At 37.6% G+C, this 15,985-nt stretch overlaps 1 protein-coding gene across 2 annotated transcripts; it reads right to left on the bottom strand.

The window, feature by feature from the left end:
* Nucleotides 1-3,675: 3,675 nt before the first annotated feature.
* Nucleotides 3,676-15,740, bottom strand: Btbvii (BTB-protein-VII). Of its 2 annotated transcripts, XM_071702078.1 has the most exons (6): nucleotides 15,165-15,740; nucleotides 14,088-14,435; nucleotides 13,650-14,003; nucleotides 13,375-13,504; nucleotides 7,174-7,769; nucleotides 3,676-6,778 (listed from the first exon to the last, which is right to left on the bottom strand). In XM_071702078.1, the coding sequence occupies exons 2-6, from the start codon at nucleotides 14,397-14,399 to the stop codon at nucleotides 6,512-6,514; spliced, it is 1,659 nt and encodes a 552-aa protein (XP_071558179.1). In that variant the 5' UTR covers nucleotides 14,400-14,435; nucleotides 15,165-15,740; the 3' UTR covers nucleotides 3,676-6,511. The 2 variants fall into 2 exon arrangements, with proteins under 2 accessions (XP_071558179.1, XP_071558180.1); XM_071702079.1 differs by lacking the exons at nucleotides 3,676-6,778; nucleotides 7,174-7,769 and adding an exon at nucleotides 8,219-11,317 and having other exon boundaries at nucleotides 15,165-15,737.
* Between the last annotated feature and the right edge of the window lie 245 nt (nucleotides 15,741-15,985).

Below are 15,985 nucleotides of genomic sequence, written 5' to 3'. Positions count from 1 at the left end.
CAGTATATTCTCATCGTTTTCTCCTTCGTCTCCAAGCAGATATCTCAGTCGTGATACTTCTTTTTTTTTTATTGCAGGTTTAGGTATTTTATTTTTGTGTCACCGTTGTGCATTTCGGGTAAGTGTGATCGTCATCGTCTCTGGCATCTGCCTTTAAGGTATTATTTAAGAAAATTGGCATTAAATGCACAATTAATAATTGACAGAAATAATCGTGTCATAATAAATAATATTGAAATCGCTTAAACTTTATGTAGCTCGTGAGCAACTGATTTCAGAAAACTAAAGAATTTGCTTTCAAATATGTTGTTAAATAGAGAAATGATTCGTTATTTATCAAAGCAAATAATTATTTACATAAGACATTTTAATAAGTGATAGTTTTAAACTAAGGTGTATCAGGAAAGTAAATCAGAACGTAAATTGATTTGTAATTTGTAAACATAGAAAAGATCTTGTTCTTGTTAAACGTCCAAGAATTTGTTCATTAAATATCCAATAAAAATATGACATCGTATTTACTGTACTTACACACACCCACATACAACAAAGAACTCTAATTTAATATCTTATGATTTTGATAGCATTAATATTGCTCAATTAGATTTGTTTAATTCTCTTTGCACCAACAAAAATATAATATTATAACTAATTATATATTACAATTTGTATTCTTGCGCCGATTACAGTAATCTTAAGAACGTTAAAAATTCAAAATTGTCGACAACATAATTATATATGCTAACATTTATACGATATTTTTATTATGTCTTGCAATTGTTTTTATAAAGCCCTTTTCGCATCTACCAAGCATAAAACGTTCGCGAGGAATAACAGCATTCCCAGGTAGCAAGATGACGTCTAAGGACGTCTTAATGACGTTAGAGACGTCATTAAGACGAAATTAATACGTCATTTGACGTCACTCTGCTACCTGGGTTTTGTATTCTATTGTAAATGAGTCCTTTGTAGCGCATAATATTTCTTCTAACACCGTCGCAAAATGTCTTTCAGTCTGCGAATCCACCTGCTAATTGCTATTGTTAAAATAATTGTCGCACAAAGCCTATTTCCCGCTCACAATTTATACTTTCAAATGGACGTCCATAACTTCAACAAATTGCTGGTAACTTCATCAAATCCTACTTTCATTCATCGAATAATATATTTCGTTTTCTATCCATTTAATTTCCATTTCGAAACAAGCTATCTGTGCCGTGACACGTCAACATCGCGATGTTTGTTTTTGTCTGACGCTTTTGAAATTGCAGCTTGCTCCTTTTTCTACGGTGCATTGCATCACAATGCGGCGATATCGCCACGGGTTTTCGCTCCGCGTCTATACACAGGAGGAACAAAACGATGGACAGGGATGAGAAGAAGGGAGAACAGAGCGCGGACCCTACGCTAGCATAATGCGATTATGCATAAAGAGAGAAAGAGAGATGAAAAGAACAGGGAGAATTAAATATGACTTAAAAAGGCATTAGACTAAATTTCGCGCATGCTTTCTAACTATTGTCCGAAACTTTTTAATTTGTATAAATTACTTGTGCATAAAAATCAGGTCTCTCTGATGCTCAGGTAATCAAAGAGTAAACCACTTCCACAAACGCAAGTGCGTAAAAGCCTAAAGATCCGAATGATCTCTCTTGTTAATGCTTAGCGAGGTCCGAGTATCTGTTCGAAATATCATATTTGTTAAACACTTTTTTCTTTCCACTAAAGTCTTGTGTCGAATTTAGTCAATTGGCCGAATTGTTTAAATGTGATTGGTCAATTCTTTCTCCGTCCGAGATCTTGAAGCGATTTCTAGTATCGTGGACACAAGGCTTTATATAGCTTATATCATTTGAGATTTTCATTGTAAGTTAAGTTCGATGTTATTTTGTTTTAATTCCTCTATTTGTCAAACCTTAGTTTATTTTTTACGTATTGTTAGTGTTATCGGAATGCATTTTTAAATCATTCAATCATTTAACAATTATATCTCAAGATTGTAAAAATATGAATTTAAAAAATCAAGATACTTCTTCAGTTCATGAATTTTTCTCAAATTCATAAATTTACATTAATATTTCAATTATTGTTTCACGGCAAAAAAAAGAGATACAATTTAACGATCGTATTTACTGTTGACAGCCGTATTGATTTATAAGCTTTCACTTTCGTTCAATCGTTTTAATAAAAATGTGCGATGCACTAACATTATTTCTCAATTTAAACAAGATTACATCTCTACGATGTAAAAGTGTAATTAATTTCAATTAATGATTTCTTGTCTCTTTGCGCACAACTGCAAATACACAGAAAGTAAACTACCAAATAAATTAACAACCGTGACATGGAATAACATAATATAAGCAATAGATACAATATAGAAGGAGAGATAGTAGATTTAATTAGAGTGATAAGCGCGCGAATAATTTCAGGAATAACTTTTCTTAATTTTATTTTCATTAATTTTATCAATCCGCTTGACGGCACTTGCAAGGAGCTTAGTGCGTAATCAATACGACAATAATAACGAGAATCAGACGTCCGCTTTAAAGCGTCCTGCCGTCGCGTCGGGGTGCCATCGGCGCGCGAAGGACGCGTGCAACACGCGTATCCGTCGGCTTTGCCGCGGATCGTGTCCGCGTAATGCGCTCTCTCGCGCCCTAACAAGATTGACCTCCCACGAGCCGCGTTCATGTATCGAAGGGGGGTTTTCCGCCGGCGATTAATCCGCGCGGTGACTTTTCGTTTCTGCCGAGAGAGAAAGAGAAAGAGAGAAAGAGAAAAAAAAAAGAGAAAGAGAGCCGGAGAGACGAGGGGTCCAGCTGTCGACGGGGCACCGGCTGCGCGTACAATATCGCCGCGGCTTTTGGGGGATCCAAGATGACGGCTCTTCCGTCTCGCGCGTTATGCGACGAGGGGTTACTGCCGTTACGACGCCCGCCGTGGCGGTGGCGTCAGCTTGCGCGCAGAAGAAACGGCTGACCCCACATCCCGCGGACGTACGCGGCCGAGGAGATGCCGCCGCTGCGCGCCGGCGGCGACGACCGACCGACCGACCCGGGGAAAAAGTCCGACCCTCGCGGATTTATTGCGAGTAAGGATTTGCTCGAAGATTCGGCGGCCGTGTGATGGGGAAAGAAGCCGGCGGCTGAACAGCTTTTAATTAATATTATTCTTTTACCACTGTGTAACGCAGCTGTAGTTTATATCACTCTCTCTTTCGTTCCGTCCATTCATTAAAAAAATAAGCCGTTTAGTTTTAGCAATTTTCCAATTGTTATCCTGTGGCTGTTATCTTTTATTTATATTTTACCTATATATTTTTAATTTATATTTTAGTGTTTCTATATATTGTGGCCAAGATTGTATTTTTTTTTCATCCATGACCTCTTTCGCTCGAGTTGCTCGGATTGCGTATCTTCGACATGGAAAGAAAAACTATGACAGAAAAAGCATACTCTGATAACAATTTTAGGGAAATACGAAATGATAGTAATTTGTTTGAACAGCCGTTTTTTTTTTCAATCGAATAAATCAAATAATTGTTTTATTAAATATGAACATCGGAAGCGCGCGATAAATATCGCATCTAATATTATAAGATAGCAGGGTGCTTTGCATCAGACTGATGAGTCTGGAATTGTCTAGTGCGGGAGATAATTGATCCGGGCGTCGTTGTGTGATCTCACATTATTTTTATTTTAATTTACGAATCTCTCAGGCTAGATTTACATAAAATATGATTAATCGGTATAACGCTTGCGCATATAATACATCTGTAATGTCGAGAAAAATATATTGCACGATATTTCTACATCTTCAACAACTTTACATGTACGTACAAAGTGCGCGAACGCTGCCCGGTGCCGCTCGCAAAAGGAGGTGTCAGGGGAAACATGCGCAGGTCGCGGCAGAGATCCTCGGCCTGTCCGCCTCGCAAATCGTGATTTATCGAAATGGCCGGAACGAATCCGGCCTAATCCATCACCACGACTTTTCTCTCCCCCGTGGAGAAAAATCTTCTACACGGTCACTTCTACGGCCATCCCGTTGCTCGCGACACGTGTCGGCACTCTTCCGACACTCTTCCGCGATAAATGCACGAGACACACATAAAAAATGCTCGGAGTCTGGGATCTGGGTGACAAATAGTACGTGAAATTTCGCAGTCGAAAATTAGCCCGGGGAATAAGGAGAGGGAGAAAAAAGTTAGTACAAGCGGAGAGGCTTGATAGATATGTACCGCGAAAAATCGCGTTGAAATCAAACCTGCGGTAGAGACGGAACATCCGGTTAGAAGATAACATTTTTTTGTTTATGCGAGTCACTAAAACGAAACAGAAAGACAAGCTTCAGAAGGCAGTGTACAGTAAAATCAATGTTTCTCGCTAACAGCAGTCATTCTCAATTTACGAAATAGCTGTACGTTCATCTGAACTATTAAACCTGAGAAAAAATTATCGCAAAAAAGCCGTTATTTATCTATACAAACGTTTCGTCTTTAAACAAAATATATGTTTGTAATTTCTTGCCAGCACATAAATAATGGCTACTACTTTACTACGTAACGGTCACAGCACAATTTTGATTTTAGAAAACGCTTCGTTACGTACAATTAGAAAATCTGGAATATATAACACATATATATACATGTAGATAACATACGGATCCCGCGCTTGTACTATTTTTTTTATCCCAAAATTCGCGTATTAAGAGAAGAGACTCATGCGTCCCGCATTCGATTACTCACGGAACGAAGGGCGACAAATTTTACACGGACGCATTAACGGCGGGGTGTCGTTACAGGTGGCGATAGGGGTGGCCCTGCGAATGGTAGGAAGTGATTTATAAAAGTACACCGAATTTCGATCGTTGCACGTGTGCCAAAGCTCTCGTTTTAGCGGCTGCCGCGTCTGTTTTTCAGCCGGTTCTACCTTTCGTTTCTTTTTTTTTTTTTTTCGTTTTATTTGCAATTCCATCTCGCAATTCATGGTCTCCAAAATTAGTGTCTGCGTGTCGTCGTCGAGAGAAATTATTATCTCGATGCACTCGTACACGTGGGAGACAGAGAGAGAGAAAGGGAGACAGAGACAGACATAGTGCGAGAGAGGGTTCTATTTTGAGATCATACGGTGTAGCGTGATTGGACGAAAGATGGAAAATATATCTGGCAAAATAATTAACGTCAAATACGTTAACATTGAAAATCATGCGAACGATACGCGTGACGCTAGAATGTACACTTGTAATAAAATATACACAATACATTATGCTCTCATATATGCACATATGGGAATATTTCAGAAAAGATAATTCATTAGCTGAAAGCACCTGTTTGTATACGTTATCTGACTTTGTTCCTGAGTCACAATCGTTTTTGTTTTTCAGCAAATTTTGCGCTAAATAAATTCAGAAACCTACATTCAGACTCATTCGAAGTGATCAATGTTGAATGAAAACAATTTTGTAAAAAAAGACAAACCGTATAATACAAAACATATGTAACTCGTAAGCAAGCTCGAATAGGACAAAAATATTCATACGTAAACTATTTTTATTACATTTATACGCTGAATTCACTTCTAAAATTATGTCTGCATATTATCGGAAACGTTTTTTGTATAAAAAAATAAAATTTATCAATTTAGATAATGTCTAGTTTAGATAGATTGCAATTTTTACTAATGCGCATTTTACTAATATAAATAATCAAAATTTTGCTATATGTATTGATACGAAAATAAATGAATTACTTTAAAGAAAATTTTAGGTATCCTTATATCAATTACTTTCGTAATATTATTTAAATTGATATGTTTTTTTACGGAGAATGTTTATATATATAATATGTGCTAAACATAAATAATAACGATAATAATAAAGTGCTGAACTTTGCAATAATTATTTACATATTTTCCAGAGTAACAGGTAGTCTTACATCCAATCTCGATACATCACTTTTGTCATGAATTTTATAAAACTGCGTGAAAAAATAATATATTAATTTCTCCATATCTACGTTAAAATAAACTCTTTTTCTACGCTAATTTCAAAGTAGAGTCTTTACTTTTGATTAGAACTAAAAGTTCCTTGATAAACGTACTTAACTCAGAAAATGTGACTACGTGAAAATGTGAAAATTATTGAAAGACTAAGAGAAAAGGAGAAAACTCTCAATACACACAATTATAAATATTCGTATCATCAAACTGCGAGATTGCAATGATTTCGCCTACTTCAACAATTATATAGACACTATAAATGTATTACGAAAATATATCGAGTCATGAAAGTCTTGATAAACGATATCAATCTGATGACTCATACACATCGTCGTACAAGAGAAAAATAATGTCACACGCTAACGACGGGTTCGTTACTGGGCCGTCATCATCACGTTGAACCTTCACACATTTAAAGCGCGTGCTTTAACACGTAATCCGATAAGTAACGATTACTTAAACGATTACTTAAAAGTACATAATTAAATCGGGGAGGGGAGGGGGGGAGATTAAACGGAGCTAGTTTTTGGTAAGGGCTTCAGTTTGGAAATCAGCTCGCGCCGCTGCTCGTGGTACTCTTGAAAGCAGGGCACGATGCACAAATTGATTTGGCATTCGGGACAATGATACTTGGTCTTCCTACGAAGTATCCTGCCGTGGGCGTCTATCGTGTTCCAGCAGTGATTGCAGCCTAAGGCAGGGCCTTGGCGTAACACCGGACAGTGACCTAATCGTTGATCCCCCATGCTCTCGCGAGGCTCTCTGCTACTGCTCGTCTATGTAAGGAGATATATTACATTTATTTAGATCCGTTAATAAGACCCGTTGCGATTTTAAAGATAATAAATTATCTAAATAAAGAGAAAAAAGAAATTAATTTTGCATCAATCTGCACAATCTGCTAATATTGAACAAGATAAATTTAGTTCTTCGGATGTTAATGGCTTAATATTCTGACACGATTTATAAATTAATGTTCACGAGGTGTCAACATTAATTTATAAATCTTGAATTTTCATATTCAATCCTCATACTACAAATTGAATCCATTAACAGCTAATCTCGATCTTCGTACATCTTATAGACATCGTTTAGTGATCTCGGTAGTGAACTTCTTCACGCATATGTTTGTCATTGATCTGTTTTGTACGAACGCGCGGCTGATATTTACCTGCGGCGTTGAGGAAGCTCGCCGTAACTCCGTCATCTTGACCCTCAGTCCGCCGGAAGTGCCGCCGCTGCCGCCGCTGGTCCCCAGCTCGGAGGTGGTAGCCGATGCAGCCGGAGTCGAGGTCTCCTCGCATCCCTCTTCCTCCGTTTTATGGACGGGCGCCGGCTCGATCACTATCGACGGACTCGTGGTCCTGCCGGGCAGTTCCGGATGCGAGTGCTGTCGGTGTATCCAGTACGTCCCGGACGTGCTCGGTTGCTGGCTGGACAGCAGCGGATGCGAGTGCTGCTTCGTCAGGTAGGACGGCTGGGGCACCGTCAGCAAGTTGGACGGCGTCGTCACCGCCAGCAGATTCGACTGCTGGCTGACCAGCATGGTGTGCGGCGGTGGCGATATACGGGACTCTTCGAAGCTCCTCGACGTTTGGGGAAGATTCAGCGTCGGCGTGGCGAGGTGAACGGAGGTCGAGACAATGTGCGGCGAGAAGGAGCCCATTTCGCCGTCCGGCGACAGGTGACTCGGCTCCTTCTTCACTCGCGGCTGTCTGATCAGCAGCCGAGTCCTTTTCGTTACTTGCGACTGCTTGCAATGAAGAACTATAATAATAAATAAGTAGACTTTAGTCGTGGCGAGAAGAATCGGTACATCGACGTTGCTTTTAGATGTAGTAAACGTAAATTGATGCTAGTCTTTATTTTACAACAAAGATTGATATCTTGCGTTGAAGATGAATCACTGTATTTTAGTATTAAGAGAGCCTTATTCGGATACATCAGTTGTATATATTAATAGTACACAAAAAGATTAATAATTGTGTCAAGCAATTATTCAATAATCACAGGCAAATGTTGTATAACATGATAACATAAGAATAATCATAATTAGATAATCGTACTTCGATTACTATAATCGTTTCTTCTTCAGATAATCTCTTCGTCGGGAACTGATGCATTGATAATCGCAACATAATTGTAATATCAATTGTTCGCTCGGACTAATAAAAAAAAAAAGGTCATAAAATATTGAAGAGAAATAAGGACTCCTATTCTGTTGCAAATTGTTAGAATAATTTTTATTTCTTCTGAATTATTTTTCAATCGTTTATATAAGGGGGGTATAAATGCTCCTTAACAGTGCAATTAACAGCTAATTTTACTATATATTAAGAACTAATTTCTATTTAAGTCAAATCACTCAAATATATATTTTACGATCTTCGCCCAAAGCAGCTTTGTCTTCGTTCTGCAGTAACCGAAAGTTTTTGCAGTTTACAGAAACAAATGAAGAGTAGGAGGTTAAATCTCAAAATATCTTTCGAGTTATCTTAAGCGTTCGCATTCTTTTGTGCTCAATGCATTTACATGCATTACTTTACTGTCCTAATAATTCAGTTATTAAATATATACGTAACAAATAGTACAACAAAAAAGTTGTTCCTGTAAGCTAAATTAGGAACATTAATCTTGATAAAGTTCGTATATATGTGTCCTACATTTATTTTACAATTAATATTAAAAAACCAGATTTGTTTTTGTATCAAGTACCTATCATATTTTACACACTGTGGGAAGAGAATTAGACTAATCATTATCGCGATTAAACATAACAGGGAAACAGATGTCATAGGGAAATAATGTACATATATATTCATTCATTCCTTATATACGAGTACGCTTTTCCTAAAACTGACCATATCTCACATTAAATTTACATTTTGCTTCAAAATGATAGAACTATTTTCACGAAGTTTGATTTGATTTGAGATATTTAATACATCGAGTATACAATTGCATTTGTTTATATCATTATCCAACGTTACGTTTTCGTCAACGTAAATTTTTCTTTTAATTAACAGAAGCAGATAAGTAAATGTAAATACCTGGAAAAAAAGTAATAATGTATTAAAATATTACTCTATTATAATACATAACAAAATATATCCCAATTTCTTACATACAACATAAAAAGCACAAAAAATTAAACGAACTTCCAGGTATAAAAGAAAACATATAAAATATCTATGTTTCTCATATATTTATCAACATAGCAACAATTAATATATATTATATATATATATAATTGTAATACATGTATTGATAAATTATCTCCGTGTGTGCATCGTAGTCTCGTACGATGATCGTTTCTTCAATAATCTGTACCGTTACTCATGTGCAAATACAGATAACGCAAATACAGATAATTTTTAATTATATGCTTCGTAATTTAATATTTACAAATATTATATGATAGACTACGATGATTAGTCAACAATCAACGGCAAAGTCCATATTATTTCTGACGTTGGATATTTTAGATAAGATAATTAACAGTAATAAGTTTCACCTACGATAAAATAACGGCACTGAAAATGGTAAAGATTGTCAATTTTATCATTTGTGACTTTATTAATAACAATGCACTAAAGAAAAATAAAGATTTATCGTCAGATTTTTATAATTTAAGGATATCAAAGAAGCAAAAGATCATTACAAGATCTTTGGTATACTAACAGTTAACATAAAGAGAACATTATATGGATAAAGTTTTTGATAAATAGAAAGAAGCTTAATCAATAAAAATTGTATTCGTGATAGTAACATTGAAATAAATCGAAGAAATAATTCAAATTAAAAAGAAAGTGATAATTAATAAAAATTAACCGCGGAATAGCAAAAGTGAATTAAGAATATTGCAAAACATACTGTCACAAAAATAACCAACATCAAAAATAATTCGAACTTTACCATTAATTGTTGACTGATCCTTGAACTCATAATCAGTGCCAATGGTTTTATTATTACCAATATCGTAACGTTCTAATTATTGAAGCAATAAAATTGCACCGTTTCTAGACAATACTGAAATCTTCACTCTAATTATAACTCGTAATGTTTCACGATACATAACAAAATGGTGAAAAGTCAAACGTTTCAATTTTTAGACATCTTTCCGCCTGGCTATACTCACAGATTTTTAAGTATTTAGATTTTTTTTAATAATCATAATATTAAGTTAATTTAAAAACCTAGGCTTGTAAATCTTACATTTATATATAAATATAAAGATAAGTCAAATTCAAATCTTTGAAATCGTCTGTAGCTAGAGAAAAATGTACAATATATCTAATAGATCCCCGTATACAATATATAAAAATTATATTTCAATCTCTAAATATAAAAAAAAATCTAAATACTTAAAAATCTGTGATTATAGGCAGGCGGAAAGATGTCCAAAAATTGAAACGTTTAACTTTTCAATGTCTCACTACTGACGCCTCGTTACTGACACAGGTAGTCGCGGTAGGTTCAGTTGTACACGAGGAGCGAGAGAAAAAGGAAGGGGCGGTAAGGAAGAAGTAATACTTCTCAAGCTCGTCTATACAAGCGATTTTCCGGGTAGGAGATGCCAGTTCACATGGCATTGTAATTAACGCCGTGCAGATTGATCGGCATCGTGGAGCTCGGTAGCGTATAGTCCGTATGCCTGTCAATGTAACCACTCAGCATTGTGTGGGGACTGTGGCTGGTCAGCATGGTGTGCGTGCTATGTGTGTTATGTGTGCTGTGCGGAGTCGTGGGCGGGCCCATAGGCGTTGGGCTCTGCGAGTTCATGGGCTGCGCCGGGGGTGCCGGCGGCGGCGAGGAATTGACCTCCTGCTTAACGCGAGATTTGAGGCTGGGCCGATTGTTCGGGTAGCCGCGCTTCTTATACTCGAGCCAGAGCGTTCGATTGTTCACGCCGAACATCCTGGCCGCCTTGCAAAACCCTATACCACCGTAGCGCACGGCGTCGAGCGCGCGTATAAAGTTCTCGTCCGCCTGCGGATTAGTCGAGCGCTTCCTCTTAATCGCAGTCTGCGGGCTGGCGCAGGGGCTCTGGCAGTTACTGGGGCACTGCGTCGATGGCGAGGGGCCACCCGACGACGCGTGCTGCAACGTCCCGTGGGAGGAGTTCGGATAGTTCGTCAGGGCGCAACTGGAACCAGTCGTGCTGGTACCAGAGTACTGATCGCTGATGGTCGAGGATGCTGTTATTTCGGGCGTCGTAAACGCCGACGACGCTTGGATCGACAGATTCGTTTGACACGAGGACAGAGCGAAACGTGTCGGATGATATGTGTGCTCCATAATAGTCCATTGTAATCCTGTAGAACAGACCGATTGATCTTTGGTCAGAGCACAGGAATTATTAACCCGCTTTGCGTTTACGGCAAAGGTAAATGATAAAGTCAGAGAGAGAAAGAAAGAAAGAAAGAGAGAGAGAGAGAGAGAGAGAGAGAGAGAGAGTAATATGTGATCGTAATATTATGAAACATTACAAAATAAACGTTAAGCAAAGAAATATGTTTAACTCGGATTTTTATTTAGATCTGTCTCGACGTAAAGATTTCGAGAATTGTCCCACTTGTTGATACGGTAATTCATATATTCCCATACAAATTTTATTTTACCTGTATATCATGTCAAAAACCTCAATTTAAAAGATGCAATTTTTACACAATTATATTTACTGCGCTATTAATAACGTAACTTGAACTATGAATAATAACGAATAATGTCATATCGGCATATCTGTTCATATAAAACGAGGCATACATAAATTATGATCTAATCAAAAGAAAATAAATTTATTCTATGATATGTAGAAAAACGATACTAAGCTAAGTAAGCGAAAGATAATAGATATTAAAAATAAAATCTTGTGAAGAAACGATATATGAGCGTATTAAGTATGGAGTTGCGGCATGGCACAGATACATTTTTAAGCACATCATTGTTTATACTGAAATATTGAAATATGTGTACGGCATTCGTTACACTTATAGGGCAGAGTAAGGCACACATACATAACTCCGTTAATGTCAAAGGCCCGATATGCTATCCCTCCGGAAATATAACATACTGTGTGCTATGTATCTGTGTACCATGGTGATTTTTCTTTCATGAATGAGAAACAATCTTTTCTTTGCACATTCGCATTATTAGAATTTCAATTCCTGAAATTTCGCTCTATTTTCATGTCAAACGTCTGTTGATTCTCCTTGTGCAATACATTTAAACGCATCTGTGCCAGCATATAATGTGTGTAACTTTCGCTTATCGACATGCAGTTCAAATACCCACCACAGTCAATATGCATAATTCAAATAACGATTGTCGGAGATTTGCTTAAAGGGGAGGTGTCATGCAATTTGCCAAAGTTGCCTGAACATTCTGCATGGATTTATAATGTACGATCTACCTTGAGAGAAATTATATTATTAAATCTATAATGTAGCTAATCATTCACGCATGACATTTCCCGTGAAATTAAAAACTATATTTTCCATACTATTACGCCTATGCACACAATCAGTTAGATTACTAACGCTATAACTAATCTGTTACACAATCGATAATCATAAAGTATTTATCTAACTAACTTATCTTTACGAAAACAAAGAAAATTAAATGCTTGCTAAATAATAAGATTTGAATATATAGATATATTCTTTATTATTAAGTAACTTTTCTCTTTTAATATGTATTAAAAAATAAATCTTAAAAGAAATAGATAGCCTAAAAATCATAAATCTTTAAAAACTACAAAAATACAAAAGAAAGAGTTCTTTTTACCTTTTTTTATATATACTGATATCGTATATACACATATTAAACATTAACAGTTAATAAAACTGTTTTTGTATTCTATTAATTTTTTGTGTATAGTCCTATTTGATTCATAAAATATATACAGACCAATAAATACGCTTTAAATATATTTAATACGCATAAGTATTAAAGCTTCTTTGAAATTAATCTTTATAGAATATAATTGATAATATAAACAACACATTCTAAATAAGCAAATTATATGTCACACAAAAATAAGATACAATCAGGAAACATATAAAATATTTAGGGAAACATATCTATATAAAAAAATTATTTCCATCTACACATGTGTGAAGGAAAATTTCAATTCATAGCCATGTACAAAATTATGCATGCAGCATTAAAAAATGTAGTAAAAATATATATATATATATTTGCTTTTATAGATTTATATATTAATTCCTAATATATATTGATTGTTTCTGTGTATGTAATATGTAGCATATATAATTTTTGTTATAATAAGTAATGCTAATCTGAATGACTCTCTCCTTTAAATATTTTATCGAGATTTATATTTGAAACAGCATATTTATTGATATCTTACCTTGATGAACAGGTGGTTGCGAAGAAACAGAACTTTGTCCAATGTTTCCTGCCGATTGTTGACTTACATCTTGGATAGAACCGTCACTTTGAGCTGGTGTATTAGCGGAACTAGTTTCCATATTACTCATCTAAAATGCAGAAACATCACGTATTATTGAAATTAATTTATTCCTTTACAATACTTTCTGCTAAGAGCTGTAGTTTATATTTCCTTAAAAATTAGATTCAATAAGATCACGATTCAATAATATAGTATAAGTCATATTTACTTACAATTGATATCTGATCTTCATCAATACTGCCTTGAGATTCTGTGCTGGTGTTTACTGGTCGCCTCAAGTTCTCCCCGCTATCTTGCGACACAATGAGGGGTTCAGGTTTGACAATGTTAGTAGCCACTAATGTGATTTCATTAATTTCCTCTGGTTTGTCACCGGAACCGGATGTCGAGCCAGTAGAAGACTTCCTTAACCTTTTTCTGCGGAACGAGGGAGACAATGGAGATGGACTTGGCGAGCAAGATTCACCACGGTCTCCTCCGCCTGTTTCGCTGCTTCCGCTTGGCCATTTTGTTAACGATGCCGTATGCATTTCCGCGAGTCCCTTTATCTTTAAGCTCTCTGCCGTCTATTAAACAAAGCAGAGCGTCTTCAAGATTCTTCAAGATCCACAAAATGTAAAAATGTTTAATTACTCAAACAAAATATCTACCTTTATGATGGATGGCAATTGCTCTTGAGATATGTTTACTTCTCCATAATACATAAAATCCACCATAATCTTGAGGTCGGAAAACTTGATATCCTTGAGTATGACAATAGGATGCTGACAAGGATTCACCGTGAACAGCGACTGAAAGTACGTGCTGCATGCTGACAGAACGACTTTGTGTGCCTGAATTTGCCTGCCTTCGGCGGCGAGAGTGACGTCCACTAGAGTCTCATTATTCAGCAAATTGGAAAAAACCGAGATGAAATTCGGTTGATGATTGTTCCACCGCAGACAAAACTGTTGCATAGACATCGTGACGGCGTAGGAAGAGTCTCTTGTAAACTTGGACTGCAATACGAGGGAAAAAACGTAATTAACATTGTGCAAACATATGTAATATAAATACTACAAATAGCACAGAGAAATAAAATAACACAAACTGTCACAAACAACCTAACATCGTTCACAGGAAAATTGTCTCCATTGCTCAACACACATCTTATTATAAGAAACGTTAATCTTTTAAAATAGAATATTTAAAACATTGTGCATAGAATAAATCGCCAACTTCCAAAACTGTAATTAACTTTTATTACGTAAAGAAAATGACCTCATCGAGTAACAAAGAAATATTCTTCTCCGACCAACATAGACGTGGACAGAAAATATCTTGGCTAACATGAAACAGCTCATAGAGATGACATGCATGAATGGCTATCGGGAGGAGCTTCCTGGTTAAAAAGGAGTCACGAAAGCGTGACGCAGGTGCGAGGTGTCACGACGAGGCGACATGTCGTCGCACCGTCGGGATGCCACGAGCTCCGACGACACCGTCGACGTCGTCCGAGACGAGCGATATGACAATAAACAACACGGCGCGTGGACAGGCTCCGGCCAGGAAATTCCTCTTTGTAGTTTCGCGCGTGCTTGGCATGAACGGCGATCCATTAATGATCGCGATGACGATCGCTGACGATGATGCTGGGGGAGAAAGCGAGAGAGAGAGAGAGAAAGAGAGAGACACAGAGAAGAGAAAAGGGTGAACGGCGAGAGAGAGAGAGAGAGAGGAGCGCTCACTTTTGCTCGCGATGCACTCAATCGTCGTCGTCGTCGTCGTCGCCGCGTTGCCGACGAGGAGCCGTACGCCGTACGCCGGTCTCACTCAAAGGGCGACGTGCCTCGCCGCTGCCACCATGGACCCCGCGAAATTTTCCACAACAGACTGAGCGATGACGCTTGTGTAATTCGCGAGTGACGTCATGGGCGAGGGAGGAGGATTTACGCGACGCCGCCGACTGCCGGGACTTGCCGGGGGGAGACGCGCGCGCTCGGCTCTCGGCTCTCGGCTCGGGCCCGAATTCCGCTCCACTCCGCTCGGCCGTGCTCCGCCGCGAACGGATTACCGAGCGACGGATCAGACGGATGTCAGAATTGTCAGAGTCGGAGACGCTGACGTACACACGCACACGCGAGCCTGCACGCACGCACGCACGCACGGACACGCACACACATACACACGCCCGCACGCGGGCACGTCTCACGCACGTCACGCGGGAGAAGATTGGCGTGCGATCGAAAAATTTTCACGAGATCTTATCAACGTGCGTCTCACGAAATCCAACTTGATCAATATAGCGGCCGACCGGCGCCGCCATCTGGCGAGCGATCCGCGCGAACGCGAACGCGCAGCGGTTTTTTGAAGCCGGGATTATTAATTATTATGGGCCAAAAATATTCGAGAATTTAGGGGGATTTTACATTTTATTCTAATTAATTTAAATAATTGATTTAAAAAACATAGACGTCGCTCAAATAGTATTTCGATTATCCTTCCTTGAAATTAAAAGTCCAAACTTGAAAAAATATCGCATGCATATATGTATTTATTGATTAGATGA

Source organism: Temnothorax nylanderi, unplaced genomic scaffold (genome assembly GCF_030848795.1).
Source record: "Temnothorax nylanderi isolate EJ_2023f unplaced genomic scaffold, tnyl_v1.0 TNYL_tig0028_pilon, whole genome shotgun sequence".
Taxonomy (NCBI): Eukaryota; Metazoa; Arthropoda; class Insecta; order Hymenoptera; family Formicidae; genus Temnothorax; species Temnothorax nylanderi.
The sequence above is the reverse complement of the archived record's forward strand: the minus strand, read 5'-3'. Positions and strand labels throughout refer to the sequence as shown.